Raw genomic sequence first — 17,685 nt, 5'->3', positions numbered from 1 at the left:
CACAGTCATGTCCCTTACGTTTCATCACAACCCATTTGCAAGTAAGTGCACACCCCATTGCATTTTTAAAATTAAATAAAATAAAAAATAAAGGAGAAGCTTAAATCTTTTCAAATTACTTAAAAGATAAGCCTTCCTTCATCTCATTTCAAGGTCAACTCATAGAACCCCAATTCAAACACATTCCTGCCCTCAGAGGGCTCCAACATTATAATGGAAGAAGTCATCTCAGTGAATCCTCTCAGTAACAGTGAGATAAAATAACAATGATAAAATAACTTAAAGGCACGGTGGAATGAAGCAGCATCAGATTCAGGGAAGCGCAAGCTGGGTTTCAGTGGAGCGTCAGGGGACAGGCCAGGGAGGCCAAGGTAAAGCAGCAGGCTCCGTGGGCATCGGAACCAGCAAGAAGCTGCTGCTCTCCAGCCTGACTCAGCCTCTGGCTGTACTCATTCATGAAGTAAAAGAACAAAATTAAATCATGTGTAAAACACGTCTGAAAGACATTGCTACAGACTGTAACTTAAAGGCAACCTTGAGGGTAACAGGGATACTGAGATGATTCCTCTAACTTTCTGGGGAACAGAACCTTCTTGCTAACACGCAGTCTACTGTTCAATTTCTCTATTGTATTTTTCTTGCATGTAGAAGTCTACAGCTGCCTGTGCTGTATATGATTTCTTGAGGCTTAATATTCACAAAGACCATAAAGACAGTAGAAAGGAAAAGCGTGAAGGAGGCTGCGCCCGAACAGCAGAATTTGCCAACCGCTTTTGAAGAGACCCCCTTCCTTATTTTCTCCCCTTTCTACTCCACCCTCTCCATGACAAGTACTCAAAACAAACAAACAAAAGGTATACGAGTAAATTTTTGTTTCGCTTCTGACTTTAAAATATCTCCACACACCGCACTCACCTGTCGCAAAGCCTAAATAAATGAAGCCAGGAGGCTCGCAAGTCAAACACTGCTGCCCACACCTCTAACGCCCAGATCAGCTTCTCAAGCTTTACTGTGCATACAAGTGCCCTGGGGCTCTTGCTAAAATGCGGTTTCTGATTCTGCAGGTCTGGGGAGGGGCCTGCGAGTCTGCATTTCTTAAAAAACAAAAATACAAAAACCTCCCAGGCGATGTCAATATTCGCAGGACCATGGACCGTGTTTTGAGTAAGAAGCACATCATTTATTTCGCAACCTGTGATTACTCCAATGTGTTTCTTCTTATTACAAGAAGGGAAGAACATAGTGGGGAATACAACTAATTTTTCGGCTGGTGCTTTGCTGACAGTGAAAACAAAGAAACCTAGCAACTACATCTCTTTGGACTCTGTTTACTGAAATCAAGTGTGCACACCATGTGTTTTAGACACAGAACCAGAGCTACTTCAAACCCTGGAGTCTCTTCTAGGGAACTGAAAAGCCAAATGTTGATGGAACTACACAGGGAAAAGCAGAGAACGTGCACACCCTCAGTATCACGGAGGTTCCTGACACTGTTCGTTTTTTTTTTTTTAAATATCACATTCTATCGTGTCTGTTTACTTGTTTATTCCTTTCTGTTTCCATGGGAAGGTGTCTTCCTTTTTTTGTTTTTTCCTTTGGCCGTGCCGCGCAGCATGCAGGATCTTAGTTCCCTGACCAGGGATTGAACCCGTGCCCACTGCAGTGGAAGTGCGGTCTTAACCACTGGACCGCCAGGGAAGTCCCTGACACTGTTCTTATGATGTTGGTTCCTCTAAATTTCAGACATTACGTAAAACATGAAAATATTTGCTTTAGACTTTGACACTGTGGCCTTATCTTCCCTCATTCACATTTTCACGATGCACTACAGCTCCTGAAACTGCGCCATCACTCTTCCTTTTGCTAGTTTGGCAGAAGTGGCTCCTGTTCACCTCTTCTTCCTGGGCGTCCAGCTAGACTATAATCCCCAGGCTCCTGCATGTAGCTGTGGTCACGTGACTGAGTTCTGGCCAATGGAATGTGAACAGAAGCATTAAGTAGGCCTGGCCCATAAAAACCTCCTAAGCTAGATGCTTCCTTCTCTGTTCCCATCAGCCAACTGAACGGAGAATACCCTAAACACCAGAGGAGGTCAGACCTACAGGACAGAAGAAGCCTGAGTCCTTGAGTTTCCCTTAAAAGAAAGCTGCCTAACCAGGAGCTCTCACCGTTATTAGCCACTGGAATTGGGGGGCTGTTTGTTACAGGACGTAGCCTACCTTGACTGATATACTTAGTATTACTAAACTTTAGAGACCTGAAATTAGAAGTACGAGCTTGATTCCTAATGACAGTATACGAATTTGTCATTGGATTTTTTCTTCATTTAAAAATGTCATTGTTTGGAATTTGGGTCTAAAAGGAAAGCGTCCAAAAATTTACTACAATTCCTTTGTTTTACATACTAGAATCTGAAGCCCAGAGAGGTGAAGTGATTTATACTCCCAAGCCAGCCAGTGCTGGTGTGTGAACCAAAACTGATATATATCAGGCTCTCAATGTCGGTCCTGTGAGTGCCCGAATGAATGACTCCCACTCAAATGTGCCACTGACTGACTGTCCCATGCTCTGATTTTCTAAATTGTATAGTGTTATCAGTTGAATTATGCTCCCCCCGCCCCGGCATGTGTTGAGGTCCTAATCCCCAGTACGTTAGAATGTCACCTTTTGCAGATGCAATTAGTTAAGGTGCAGTCACTAGTGTGGGCCCTAATCCAACCCGACTGGTGTCCTTATAAAAAGGGGAAATTTGGACACAGGGACAAACTCCACAGAGGGAAGACAATATGAACAGACACAGGGAGAAGCGGCCACCGACAACTCAGGGAGACAGGTCTGGAACAGATCCTCCCCTCACTGCCCTCAGGAAGAACCAACCCAGCCAGCATCGTGACTGCAGACTTCTAGCCTCCAGAACTGTAAGAAAATAAATTTCTGTTAAGTCACCCAGTTTGTGGTACCTGGTTATGGCAGCCCTAGCAAACTAATGCACAGAGTATTCAATCTAGCTATGTTGCAAAGGCAATTTTTAAGGAGATTATACAAGTGAAAAGAGTAAAATATTACTCTTCTGATAACAGATTTATTTTTAAGAGAATTTTGTCCCTGAGGTGTTCCTGGACTCCAGCCAGGGTCCTGTCTTGACTGCAGGTGGTCTCAACAGCCCTGGCAGCCCCCATTAGGAGGCTGGAGGAGCCGGTGTCCGGTCCTCAACTGGTCTTGGCTTCTTGCGCAATCCTGATGCAGTTGCTTCCCCTTTCCTCCTACTTCCTTCCTTTCCCTTGAAGCGCTCTACGTAGACTTTCAGACGTTAACTAGCACTTTGTTCCCAGACACCAACAAAATGATTTCAGAGTTCCCTTGCAATGTTGCATTTCCATGAAATAAAATCAACTTCTCTGCAGAGCTGTGAGCAGACACTCCTATTCTGCTTCAAGTCTGCAAGATGGTTACGGGTGCCCGAGGTCAGCCAATGAAGGGACAGCTGCGCGCCAATCTAAGAAAGCTAGCCCTGCGGGTCGGGGCAAGAAGCCCGGCTGCTTTCGGCCCCCGAGGCCCCCAGGCCCGCCTGCCCAGTAGAGTTATTCCGGGAGCTTATATGAAAGTGCGACTCCGTGCGGGCTCCACACTAACCCTGAAGATGCTCACGAGGGGTCTGAGGTGGGGAGTGGGAACTTAGCAAACCACTGTGGGGACTCTGCAGTGCAGCCTGGGCTGGGAACCACTGATTCAGGACACTTGGCTGCTTTAATAAACTTCAGCTTCATTTCCCACCTTCTCATATTTATATCCTTTCAAGTAAATTTCCTCAGTGTGCCTGCGGATGTGTCTAACACTCAGACAACGCCTCGCGCACTATCTGTGAAAACACGCACACACTTGGACACAGAACAAATGCGAGCGAGGTTCCTTTCCTGCTCGCAGAAGCCCAGGCCAGCTGAGCCGTTTCCTTCACGATACTTCTCTCTCAGGCTCCTTTTCCTCACCTGCTGTCAGATTCTTGCTCTTGTTTAGTCTTTTCCCTCTGCCCATACTGCACAGACCTACACCCCGCTGCTCCCCAGGCGCTGTGCTGCTGCAAAGGCGTCAAGGGCCGTCTGCTGCACGCCCCCCGAGCTGCCCCTCTGCCTGGCACTCAGAGCTTCCGCCAGCAGTCTGACTCACATCTCTGGCCTCTCCCTGCTCCTGAGCGGCTGGGGCAGGACTACATCTTGAGGCCCCATCTTCACAGGCTGCCCCGGCACTTCCTCCCCTGAGTGTGACGACTGCTCTCCTCTCCCACACATTCCCTTTGCCCACAGCGCACCCACCATCACTGACGTCTCTCAAACTTCAGGCGTTCCCCTGCCTAAGGTACCATCAGTATCTTAATATTTTTCGTTAAATCTACCCATTGTTTTTACTTAAATTTACTTTAAATGTTGACTTTATATTCATACCATATGTATAAAAACAGTACCCCTTGCCATAAATGTAAAGAAAGCATAAAAATGCAGAGAACACAAACATGTCTCTCGAGGCCCTGCCTGCCAAAGCTCTGAGCGTAAGGTCCGCTCTCTCTTGGGAGCTCAGTGAGATGTATTAAAACCATCCGAGGACCAAACGGAGACTTTCTCCACAAGGCAGGCAGGCACACAGGCAGAAGGTGCGCCAGAATGGGAGCTACCGTCCTGCTGTGCAGTGTCTCACAGGGGCGTCTGGGGTCCTGTCTGTGGACCCCTCACACCAATTCGCCTATGCCAGCAGCCATGTCCCACTCTCTGGGAAAGCCTGACCCGTGAGAACACGCTCTGCCTTCAAGGCCTAGAACAAATGTTTCCTCCCATAAAGCCATTTCTCACCAGCACAGCCAGAAAGTTCTCTAGCCCTTCAACTCCAGTAGCATCCTTACATCCACTTGGCAACTGGCCTCAAAAAACAAAACAGAATATGATTTTTCATGTAACCTGATTCCTGCACGACTACAGTCTCCTTGAGCACAGGCACTGATTCCTTCACATCCCATCCTTCCTGGGAACACCTGTAACATCTTCGTGAACACAGGAGACATAATAAATACTGGACAATAAACGACATGAATCGATTCCTGAATGCATTCTTTGAATTTCTCTTTTTTTGGCAAAAGCTTAATGAGACAGATTCCAAATTCTCTGACGGCTTGATCCGTAATCGCCCCAAACTGGAAACAACTCCACGCCCCTCCCTGACTTCTTCACTACCAATCACCTTTTGTCTGTCTTTTGAGCCTCAAATAAATGGAATCACATTTGAGCATATCCTCCTCCACGTCTGACCTCTTTACCGAGAGATCGTTCTGGCACTAAAGTACATCCGGCCCGGCCGAAGGCTGTCCCCAGCCTCCCACTGCTCTCAGGGTAAAATCCACAAGCCCAGCGCAGCCACCTGGGCCCGACAGAAGGCGGCCCCTGCCTCACCCGCAACCTCATCTACTTCTCTCCTGTGCCCACCACCCACCGTGCTCTCTGCTCCTTCAACTAGCGAAGTCCTCTGCCACTTCTGAGCTTCGGCTCAGACCTCGCTTGGCTGGCTGCCGTTCACCCTCGGGTCTCAGCTCAAAGCCCCAGAGGCGCCCCCGCCGACCACCGCTGAGGGGGCCTCTCGCCCTCCGGCACCTCACCCTCTGCGCTTCCTTCCTGGCAGCTGTCACAAGCGGTACTGCCTTGCTCGGTTACCTGAGTGTCTCTCTCTCCAACTGGAATGTGGGTTCCATGAAGGCAGGGACTGGATCAATCTTATCTACAATGTACGCCACCCCACGTGCCTAGGACGGTACTGCCCATGGCAGCTGTTCCACGATAGCTACTGGATCAAAGAATAATTCACAACAGGGAGAAACAGTACTGGGAGGCCTAAGGAAATCCAAGCAGAATTAATGTGGGTGAAAATGCAGCCAGGAGTTGTTGGTATCCATGACATTAAAGCAAATGCCAGGCTCCCCACGGACCGGTGGAACACCCAGACACAGATGTCCCAGGCTGCAGCAGCAACCCCGTGAGCGCAAAGCCCTCAGCACTGCCCTCACGTGAGCTGAGTAGGCGCGCCCTCACGTGATGGGTTCACTCACTCCCCAGAGCGTCTACTGAGGACGTGCAACCTGCCCTGGGGAGAACAAGGCTGGCGGGGTGAAGGATGGACGAGCTTTGCCCTCGCTCTCAAACACTCACAGGCGGAGCACAGGGGATCACGAGGGCAGCGAAGATACACCACGTGAGGCTATAATGGTGGATACACGTCATTATATACTTGTCCAAACCCACAGAATGTACAGCACCACGAGTGAACCCTAATGTAAAGGGGATGTGGGTGATGATGGGGTGTCAACGTAGGCTCACTAACTGGAACAAGTACACCGCTCTGGGGGGGGATGCTGATAATGGGGGAGGCACGTGTGAGGGTAGAGGGTACAGGGGAAACCCCTTACTTTCCTCTTAATTTTGCTGTGCACCCAAAGCTGCTCAAAAAAAATATAAAGTCTTTAAAAAAAAAAAAAAAAGAGTTAGAAGAAGAAACCCTCATGGTCCAGTAGGGAAAGCACCACCTAACTAGCAATTACACTGTGATGAGATCAGTGGGATAATAAGGTGCCCAGGGAGCAGGGAAGGAGACAGCAGCAAGGTTCACACAGGAAGCAATGGCTCTGGAACTAAGGTTCGGGGAGCAGGACCCCTCCCGCTGGCAGGTCACGGTGGAGGGGACAAAGGCACAGGAGAGGACAGGAGGGCAGGGACACATCACAAGAGGCGGTCTGAGTCTCTACTTCCAGCAAGGATGGGAGTAGAAAGGTTTTAAGCAGAGAAGCAACTAATTAGATTCATGTTTCAGAAAGAATTGAAAGATGCTGAAATGACACATGGAGGGGGGACCCCAAACCATCTGATTTCTTCAGCTACTGGGAAGGAACAAATGATGTATGTTAACAACTCACCGTGTGACAGACTTCTGCTTTTATCTCCTTCAGGGCTCGTTCAGAAAACACGCAACCACAGCACCGCAGGAAACAAAACCTGGAGAAATAATCCAACGTGGAGAATGACTTAAATAACAATTCAAAAATCATTACCCACATTTATCAATTAACATTTGTTTCGTTTACACAAAGGCCAAGAACCTCAAAGAAAAAAATGGTTATATTTGATTCCATTAAAAAAAAAATCAGTGTGTCCTAAATAAATAAAGTACTTAAAACACACACACACACACACACACACACACACACCCCGCTTTCTGAAAGTCTGCCTTATGCCACTTCATTTTTACGAAAGACCTACATTAGTATCTATTTTCGCTAACGGAAAGAAATCCAAAGTGGATTTCTGCTTTTATGAAAGATGGCAAGAACTAAAAAATGGCATTCAGCATTTGTTTTGCAGTGAGCTGTTATACAGGCAGCCCGCACCCCAAGCTCCTTCTAGAGGAACTACATTCAGCATCTCAGTGTCAAGCTGCCATAGCTTTGAACTGTGTCTGTGACCATCTGTGCTTTATCCCTATTTATTTTGTGCATCTGCTAGCAAGATGTGTCTTAAGGGTAACTGCTTCTTCGATTTACGCCATTTCAGCTTAGGAAAGTTTTCTTAGTCACTTAGGAAAAGCTCTACTTTTCAGAGAGAGGAGAAATTTGTGTGCTGAAATTAAAACCACAAACATAGGCCAAAGTTCCACTCCTACCCCCTTGCAATAATCCTTTGGAAAAAAGACTCTATCAATAAAAATAAATAAAGGCATTTTTTTTAAAAACACCATAAAAAGTCAAAAGACAGAATAGGAACTCAGGGAGAAAATATTTTAAACACATATGAGGTTCAGAGTTTATGAATATTCAAAGAGGTCTATAAAAGCAACAGTACACAATATAGAAAAATGGGTAAAGGGCGTTAACATGCAGTTGAGAAGAGAAATATAAACGGCCAAAACACATAAGAGATGCTTAACCCCTACTTTTAATTACAGAAATGCATTTCAAACAAGGACATACAGTGTTTTACCTATCAGGCAATAATGAAAGGGTCTGAAGGTATCCAGTTGGAAACTGTCTGAGGAAACAGGCACGTGTTTCTGGGTGGCTACAACATTTCAGGACAATTGGCAGTAGTATCAGGTAAAGCATCACTCTGCAGACTTTCTCTTACAGAAACATGCCCACAAGTGTGCACATGCACAAGTATGTATTTATGAAGTTGTGTAGTACAGCAAGGAAGAAGAGGAAGCCACCTAATGCCTATCAACAGAGGACTGGTTAAATAAATATGAACTCTTACACAGCTATTAAAAAGAATAAGGTGGGACTTCCCTGGTGGCACAGTGGTTAAGACTCCACACTCCCACGGCAGGGGCCCTGGGTTCGATCCCTGGTCCGGGAATTGGATCCCACATGATGCTGCAAGTAGGAGTTCGTGTGTCACAGCTGGGGAGCCCGCGGGCCGCAACTGAGGACCCTGTCTGCCACAACTAAGGAGCCGGCGAGTTGCAACTAAGGAGCCTGCCTGCCACAACTAAGACCCGATGCAACCAAATAAATATAAAAAAAAAAAAGAATAAGGAAATCTGTATGTATGGCCAAGAAAATGTTTAAATTAGACAGAGAAGTAGAAAAAAACAAGGTTACAAAATATGTGTAATATGATTCCATGCCAGTGGGAAGCATACATGTCTATTTGTGTCTCTCTTGCAGAGGTGCAGGGAAGTGTGTTGTGTGTTGGGGGTGCAGAGGTCTGTAGGGGGCGTTAGACACCGAACAGCTAACAGTGCTGTCACTGGAGGCTAGGATGGGGCAAAGGTGCAAAAAGCACTTTCACAATTTACTTCTTTTTAATTTACTTCTTTATTTATTTTTTTATTTGGCTGTGCTGGGTCTTAGTTGCAGCATGTGGGATCTTCGCTGCGGCATGTGAACTCTTCAGTGCAGCATGTGGGATCTAGTTCCCCGACCAGGGATCAAACCCGGGCCCCCTGCATCGGGAGCGTGGAGTCTTAGCCACTGAACCACCAGGGAAGCCCCTCACATTTACTTATGTTCCTCTAAAAAATGCCACCATAGAAACTTTCTCCAAACTTTTCACCATAGAAACTTTCTCTAATTTCTCCATAGAAACTTTTAATCCTAGGGATTATAGCAGATGCAGATTGCTCTAATGAAAACCAAATTAATAACATTGTACTAATATTCATTAAATGTTGTTTAGGACTTAAAAAAAAACCTGCTTTATGAATGCTTACTAAGTATTAGTGACTTAGGAACTGGTTTTTCTTTAAACAAAGGCTAAATGTTTTTATTATACCAATAACCTATTTCTATTTTTCTATACACTTAAATCTTTATTATACAAACGTTATTAAATATACAAACTAACCCCCAAATCAATTTTTGAGTGTGGAGGCCCTATTAACAGGAAGAGGGCAAAGCCAAAACAGGCAAAGCTCAATTAACCGAGAAGAGAAAAAGGAGAAGAGATTAACCAGCAAATGAAAGGGAAAAACTGGGGGAAGCCACAACTGGAGCAACAGGCTACAGGTAACCCCTGCTCAAGACGCCAGAGTTGGGTCTGTTTCTGCTAAGTTCCTCTTTTGGGGGTGAACCATGGTTTTCTTAAAAAGAAGTGGGAAGCCAGATACAAAAGGTCACATATTGTGTGATTCTATTTTATATGAAATATTCAGAATAGGTAAATCCACTGGACAGAAAGCAGACTGTTTGCTGCTAGGGGCTGGGGGGAGGGGGCATGGGGAGGGACTGCTTAATGGGTAGGGGGTTTTTACTTTGGGGTGCTGAAAATGTTCCGGAACTAGATGGAGGTGATGTTTGCACAACACTGAGAATGTACTAAATGCCACTGAAACATACACTTTAAAAAGGTTGTGAATGTTATGACTTTCACCTCAAAATAATGTGTACGTACACACACACACACACACACACACACACACGTAGGACAAGGTTAGGTACATGAATCTCATTCCCCAGAATATTCCTCTTGTGAAATTTAGTCTGGACTACCAGCTATTAAAGGTATTTCTAAATGGTGGGAAAGAAGTTTAAAGCTTTGGCAAAGTGAGACATCCTATAAAAAGGCACCTACTAATCCACTCGACATGCGTATTTTTTAAGGGGGAAATATACTTACTTACTTACATTTGCAATATAAATCTCAAGCTTAAGATTTCTGGTGCTCTAGCCAGAGGATCTGTTAGCTACAAATTCAAAGCAAGTTATCATCATCAACCGGGCCTTTCACTGACCGATCAACCACACGTTCTGTAAGACCGTTTTCCACTGCAGAGTTTTAAGCAGTTGTTAAGGAAACGGGATTTGTTTGATGGGAAATATCTGTCCTTTACTTTCTTTCCCATAGGAGAAGACCAAAGAACTCAACTCAAGTCTCTTAAGTGTCACAAGACAAATGTTTCAACTCCCTCTTTACTTTAGGTTCTCCTGACCTCAAGAACAGAAAGCTGCAGACAACAAAGAGGCCACATTACACGTGGCTGGTAGGGAATGAACATGGCCTTGTGTGCCACCCAAACCAAAAGGCACCTTAAAGAAATCCGTGTGATTATTAAGCTTCGGCACAGATCCTAACAGCACTGGGATTACTCACCCAGACTCCACAGCATCTGCCCACGCGCATTACTGACCTGTGTCGGCCATTCATCTCCAAGCCCACAACAGGGCAGATGAAACGCGCCCGCTGGAGGTCATCGTGTTTGTCACCTTTAGTGTTTCCTTTATCTCCTTCCCAGGCGGGGTTATCAGAAAGCCTCAGTTCTGTCACATTCTGTGAAAAAAACATGAATATTTTAAGAGTTCCTTTGACAAATGGATCATCTTTGGCCTTAATTATTATTCTAGTCCCTTCCCATCCAAACCTCTTTTTCTACTTTCCTTTAACATCAATTAACATGGATATAAAATTAAACCATAAGTTGTGATAGAAAACAAAATTTTTTAAATGCACTGTCTAGCAAATAATTAATTTCTATTTTACAAGCATTTTGCTATATAAGGCAAAGTAACTTCAGACATGAAAATTTACCCCACTAAGAGAAGAAAGCTTTGTATTAGTTTCATCCAGAAAGGAACATTTTCTTCCCTGGCTGATGAAGCCTCACTGAGGCTGTTCATATTACTGACCAGCCACGTTTATTTAACAGATAAATAGACGGTAAATCTGTGAGGCCATGGTCTAATGAGTCCAAGGCAGAATATTAGCCGGAGATTACTGTCACACTCCAAGATCCAGCTGTTCCGGTTTTCAAAATTCAGTTTTACAAGGAGTGACTTAACAGCCCCACTTTAGCATTTGAAGCTTTTCTTCATATTTAACCGCACCATTTGATTTCAACACTCCAGAGAGCAGCTGAGCACCTTGAAAGGAAAGCCACCACACACGGGGTCGGTTTCCTGCTTGTGTGCTCATCAAGTTCTCTGCTCAGAGTATCTGTGGACTATTAACTGCAGTAATAATAACCTTTGCATTGTTTTATGTGAATCCTTTTGTCTTTACAGTTGTGATTTCTTGGAAAAAAAAATTTTGCATTAAAGTTAAAAGTTCAACCACATTCATTATATATTGTGTTTTAAGTATAGACTTGTATAAGTTAATTTCAGTGATAATCGCATTTTTGAGATAAGATAATTATGCTACTATGGGTTTTTGAGAAATGAATTCTCTTCCCAAGGAAATGATGGCAACAGTCAGCATGGTTACCTCTACAGCACTACCAACAGCTACATCTCAGAATCACTAATTTGTCTGAAATACACATATTCTGTAATTACCCCGAGAACTCAAACAAAAAGCCTATTATAATAATAAAAAAAATTTAAAAAGAAACAGAAGGAGGAAAAAACTCAAAGCCTTAGCCTGGGCGTCAGGGGCTCTGGATCTAGTTTAAGCGCCCCACTGACGAGCCATGAGGCCTCAACTTGTCATACACAGCGAGTGTTTTCACCTGTCAAGCCTGGTGGTTCTCAAATTCTTCACTACTTTGATTTTTCTCCCACTGACCAGATTTGAAAGATTCTGTCCTCTCAACAAACTTCCTTTACTAAAAAGCTTGTTTTTCCACTTTTATGAAAGAACTTTCAGAACCTCTCATCAGCAGGAGATAACCACTATGATTGAATAGTTATCCACCTATAAAAATCTCTAATTCTATAAAAGTGTCTTCCAAACCAAAATTCGAGTGGCTGAGTTTTAACTATAAAAATAATGCCCCCCAAAACCTATATAGCACAATATACAAGTTTCGAAGTTTTGAAACTTGTATACTACAGTTTTGAAGTTCTTTCCCACATATGAACTCACGACAGATTTATAATCCAGGAAGTACGGGTGTGAGGACTTCTGGTTTGAACTTCAAGTGACTTGCCCCAAATCACACCTTTATTAGGTGGCTGGGTGGGACTGGAATTCCAAATTTCCAAGTTCAGTCTAAAATTTACATGAATTCTATAAAATAAACCCTAACCACTGAAAGCGCCGGAGCACTTCAGAATCACCTGTCTTACCTTAATGCTTTTAATGTGAGAGGCTGCCTTCCCAAGAGCCTTTTCAGAAGACTTGTCCAATAAAAACTCAATGATGGCATCTTTGTTGTAAAGTCTGCAACAATAAAGATCAGTCAAAACATTCTGGCAATAATCAACCTTCACCCAAAGGAAGGAGACTAAATTGAGTACAATCCAAAGTCATTTAACGTCTGATAAAAGAAATGCCCTGCACTCCTAAAAAAAAAGTAAATTTAATCCTGTATCAACCATTTCCAAAGCATACAAAGAAAGAAACTAGTTTAAATAAAGGGCTACAAACTGGCAGTCTGAGGACTGAATGTGACCTGAACAAGGCTTTTTTTAAATTGGGAAGTTTAATATTAAAGTACACATTTTCAACTTTCCCTGAAAAAAAGAAAAAAAAAAACCCAGATGTTCTGGAATCAGTCTACAATCTTGAACTGTAACAACAGGCTGGAACTGAATAGCAGCTACCCTTAATTTGCCTTTTTTGTCGGCCGTGCAGCACAGCTTGTGGGATCTTAGTTCTCCAACCAGGGACTGAACCTGGGCCCTTGGCAGTGAGAGCGTGGAGTCAGTCCTAACCACTGGAGCACCAGGGAATTCCTGCAGCTACCCTTTAGACAGGATGTGAACTCTCCAGTTTCCCCCAGTCCTCACCATTCCCTACTGACCCCACATGGGTCCTTCATGCATTTATCTTTATAACTTAACTCCTAATGGCCCCTGAGTTTTCAACCCATGGATTAAATAAACCAAACTGAATAGAAAAGTGCAGAAGTATGTTCTGAGACAGGGAATGATAACCCAGGCTTCACAAATTTGCTGGAGATCATTCACATTTGATGAATCAAGAACAGCATTTATACATTAAAATTCTTTTTAAGATCATTTAATAAAAACTCGTCTCCATTAAGTAAAGGAACCACACCTGCCAAGTTCACAGGCAACTATTGGTCGTCTTAATATTTCTTGACTTAGAGTACAATAGTTCCACTGGGCCACTAACTCAGCATTCTTGTCAACCTGAGAAAAGAAAAAAAAATCTTGTCAATTAATTTTCACCTCTGAAAGACACATGGTCCACAGTTCCACATATAAAGGCTTATTCAGTAATACCACACTGTGACAATTTTTTTGTTTGTTTTTAAAATATTTATTTATTTATTTATTTGGTTGCGCCGGGTCTTAGTTGTGGCTCACCAGCTCCTTAGTCGTGGCTCAAGGGCTCCTTAGTTGCAGCATGCGAACCCTTAGCTGTGGCAAGCATGTGGCATCTAGTTCCTTGACCAGGGATTGAACCCAGGATCCCTGCATTGGGAGCGCGGAGTCTTAACCACTGCACCACCAGGGAAGTCCCACGATTTTTGTGTTTTAAATCAAAGATAGTGACACACGAAGTTGGGATTTAAAAAGTCACAAGTAACCGACACTACGTCAAATAAAGGCCTCTCTATACATGACATGTACAAAGAAACAGTTCACATCAAGTCATTATATTGCTTATGCTAGTTATATATTAATATCTATATCTTAACAGTAAGTTATGAAGGCCATACAGAAAAAACAAGCAGTACAGGTTAATTCCTAACAATGGGAAAGGCTCCAAAGTTGTAGCAGAATTTAAGGACAAAGAATTGAGAAGATAGGCATTTTTTTAAAAAAACAGTTCAGCAGACTGTATAATTCTTTATAAAATCAGCAATTTAACAGAAGTGTTTTTTGCCAGCTGCTCACTATGTGGCATATCAAGCCATTATCCACAGTATAAAGATCCAGGTCTGAGACCTTCCTGAGCCCTCAAATGATATTTTCTCCTATTTAATATTCCATGTCCCACTCTTTCCTCCTCCTAAAATGTCAAACCTGAATAATGTAACAGGATGGCACATTTGAAAGAAAACAGGAAGAAAAAATTTTAAATTCCCTTAAATTTAATTTTTGCAGGAACAACTACTTAAGTGTTTACTGTGTGCCAGGCACTGTGCTAAGCAGTTTCAGTGACTTGTCCTTTAGCCCTCATAAAACCTTCTGAGTTAGGATTTTTACCTTTGTAGTTGAGGAAACTGACATACCAAGAAGTTAAGTTACATGTCAAGGTCACAAACACACAAGCAGACCAAGGAGCTAGGATAAAAAGCCAGGCAGGGGACTTCACTGGTGGCACAATCGTTAAGAATCTGCCTGCCAATGCAGGAGACACAGGTTCGATCCCTGGTCCAGGAAGATCCCACGTGCCACGGGGCAACTAGGCCTGTGCACCACAACTACTGAGCCTGCGCTCTAGAGCACGCAAGCCACAACTACTGAAGCCCACGCCTAGAGCCCGTGCTCCGCAACTAGAGAAGCCACCGGAATGAGAAGCCCGTGCACCGCAACAAAGAGTAGCCCCTGCTCACCGCTCACCGCAACTAGAGAAAGCCTGCGCGCAGCAACGAAGACCCAACGCAGCTAACAAAAAATCAATTTAAAAAAATAAACAAATAAAAAGCCATGTTCAGCAAGTTTAGGATCTACTTTCCAGATTACTCCTTGCCCAGGAATTTAAAAACTGGTCCCCCCAAAACTTCTGAAAACATTTATTCTAGGGTCACTCTTTTCAGGGCAAGGTATCAAATTTGAGTAATGTTTTGGGCCAGACCCAACATACCACATGAGTGATCAACAAATGTTTATTTACCTATTTGAAAATGTAAGCTCTACAAGGGCTGGACTCTGTTTCCTGCTGCATCCTCAGGGCCTAGAATGGTGTATACGGTAAGCACTTAATAAGTATTTGTTGAGTGAATAAGGATAATAAAACTCCATCCTGCCTGGGCACTCTAGTTATTTCAGATCACCCTTTTTCTTTTCTATCCCCTTCTGACACCTATTCTTTGCCAAGCCTTTCATTAAGCTACTTCTTCAGCTCTGGGCACAAGTTAACAAAACTGAGCTGAACACTCTTTGGGTAAAAGCTCTCGCACACAAGTGGTAACTACCCAGCATTAATGTCTGCACATGTTGGTATGATTAGAGGGTACGCTCCATCCTCCTGCGTGTTCATTCACTCTCAAATTCCACATATTTGTTGGGTGTCTACTGTGTGGCAGACACATCACAGGGGTCACAGAAATAAAACATACAAGGACCCTGTCCATATAGGAAAGAGACAAGAACAAATATAGTGATAATCATTATAAAGAAAAGTAGGGACTTCCCTGGTGGTCCAGTGGGTAAGGCTCCACGCTCCCCACACAGGGGGCCCGGGTTCGATCCCTGGTCAGGGAACTAGATCCCGCATGCATGCCGCAACTAAGAGTCCACATGCTGCAACTAAGACCCGGTGCAGCCAAAATAAATAAATAAATAATTTTTATTTAAAGAAAGAAAAATAAAGCAGCAGAAGAGGATAGAGTGATCAGAAGTGAGATATATTTTGGCTACAGTGGACTGAGATAACATTTGAGTAAAGAACTGATTGATGTTAAAAAAAAAACAAAACCCAAATGATATGACTATCTCAGTGAAGAACATATCAGGTTGAGGAAATTATACTCCAGGTTGAGGAACAAGGCCTGTGTAGCTTGAACAGAATGAAAGGGCCGGAGAAGGGCAGAAGATGAGGTAATTACATCAGACCCTGTCTGACCACACAGGGTCTTGTGGGATTCTTTTTCTGAATACAATGGGAAGCCACTGGAGTGGTTTGAATACAGTTGATATGTGGAGTTTATCTTTAAAAAAGACTTCTCTGGCTGCTGAATGGAGACTCATATGGACCATCCACTATGTGCCAGCCACTTGTATTAGGTGCTTTACACACCTTCTATTATTAAAAAGTAATTACTAGTGCTAACTTTGAAATCCTGAATAACTGGATGTGAATCCTGGCTTCATTACCTACCAGTTGCATGATCTTGGTCACGCTACTGACTCAATTTCCCTGTTAGTAGCATGGAAATTATAATACATAATTTGCTCAATTACTGGTGAGAATTAGGGATTATTCACTCATTCATTTATCCACTACATCTACTGCACCAGGAGCTGTGCTAGTTGTAGAGGGGGTAAAAGGTGCAGGCTCTGCCACCAGGAGCTTACCATCCTCTGAGATCAACATTAACCAACCTGAAAGCAGTCTACATGGTTGTCAGATAGTTTTAAAGAGGAGGACCTGGGGACTTCCCCCGCGGTCTAGTGCTTAGGGCTCCGCGCTTCCACTGCAGGGGGCACGGGTTCGATCCCTGGTCGGGGAACTAAAATCCCACATACCTCGCAGCGCAGCAGAGAAAAAAAAAAAAAAAAAGAGGAGGACCTGATCTCATAGGTAACGGTTTGAGAAGACTTCGCTGAGAAAACGAAGTTAGTGTGTACAAAACTCAACAAACAGCAGCCATTTGTATCACTGTTACTAGCAGCAGACAGACTTCAAATCCTGGTTCTGCCACTTACTAGCTTTACAACTTTCTCCTCCTGAGCCTCAATTTCCATGTCTTCTGACAGTATGTACCCGTAGAGCTGTTTTGAGAATTACATGAGATACCCCATATTATGCGCACTGCCGGGTGAATAGCAACAGCACGCACTCAATAGAGGCCCGTTATTAATACTGTGGTTAATCTTGAGTTCTCTGAAAGGGATAAATGAGCACAGTTGCGTGTGGAAACCCGCTGGCTCCCCCTCCCACCTCCTTTCGCCCCCTGGGGGCGTCCGCGTGCCCCACTACCCCCGGGCCCCACTGGACCCATGTCACTGACCTTCTCAACCTTCTTCGGCCCCTTCACCAGTTCATGCCTCTTGGGGATTGTTCCCCCGTCGCAACCCATCGCAAGCCGGGAGTCAAAGTCCAAAGTAAACCCCTACAGCCGCAACTTCCGGGCTGCCTAGCGACTCTAGCAGTCACTTCCGGCGCGCCGCAGTGACGCAAAACGCCCGTCGCAACGCGGCGGGGTGGGGTGGGGCTTTTGCCCAGCCCTGGTTGCCATGGAGAATATCGCTGGGCGCTGGGCGTGGCCCCACGGCGGGAGCTGCTGCAAAGTGCTGAATGGGCCTCGAGTGCCAAGCAGGGTGCGGAGCGTTCTTCCACTCCCTCGCGGCAGCCCGTCGGGCCCCAGCCTGTCTGACTCTGGGCAGACATCCGTAGGCTGGGGAGCTCGTGGAGGGAAGGGCTG

General features: G+C 44.4%; 1 protein-coding gene across 2 annotated transcripts in view; it reads right to left on the bottom strand.

Annotated features, from left to right (window-relative positions):
- The window catches only part of RTF2 (replication termination factor 2), a 40,503-nt gene extending 23,118 nt beyond the window's left edge, over nucleotides 1-17,385 (bottom strand). For both annotated transcript variants that reach the window (XM_082858307.1, XM_082858306.1), the window contains exons 1-5: nucleotides 17,272-17,385; nucleotides 13,464-13,558; nucleotides 12,530-12,623; nucleotides 10,654-10,793; nucleotides 6,947-7,025 (exon numbers count right to left, since the gene is read on the bottom strand). In XM_082858307.1, coding sequence (XP_082714433.1) covers nucleotides 6,947-7,025; nucleotides 10,654-10,793; nucleotides 12,530-12,623; nucleotides 13,464-13,558; nucleotides 17,272-17,340 — 477 coding nt within the window. In that variant the 5' untranslated portion in view covers nucleotides 17,341-17,385. The remainder of the gene's footprint in view (nucleotides 1-6,946; nucleotides 7,026-10,653; nucleotides 10,794-12,529; nucleotides 12,624-13,463; nucleotides 13,559-17,271) is intronic.
- Nucleotides 17,386-17,685: the final 300 nt, after the last annotated feature.

The sequence above is a fragment of the Leucopleurus acutus genome (genome assembly GCF_964270905.1).
Source record: "Leucopleurus acutus genome assembly, chromosome: 16".
In the NCBI taxonomy this organism is placed as follows: domain Eukaryota; kingdom Metazoa; phylum Chordata; class Mammalia; order Artiodactyla; family Delphinidae; genus Leucopleurus; species Leucopleurus acutus.
Note: the sequence above shows the minus strand (reverse complement) of the source record. Positions and strands in the feature narration are given on the sequence as shown.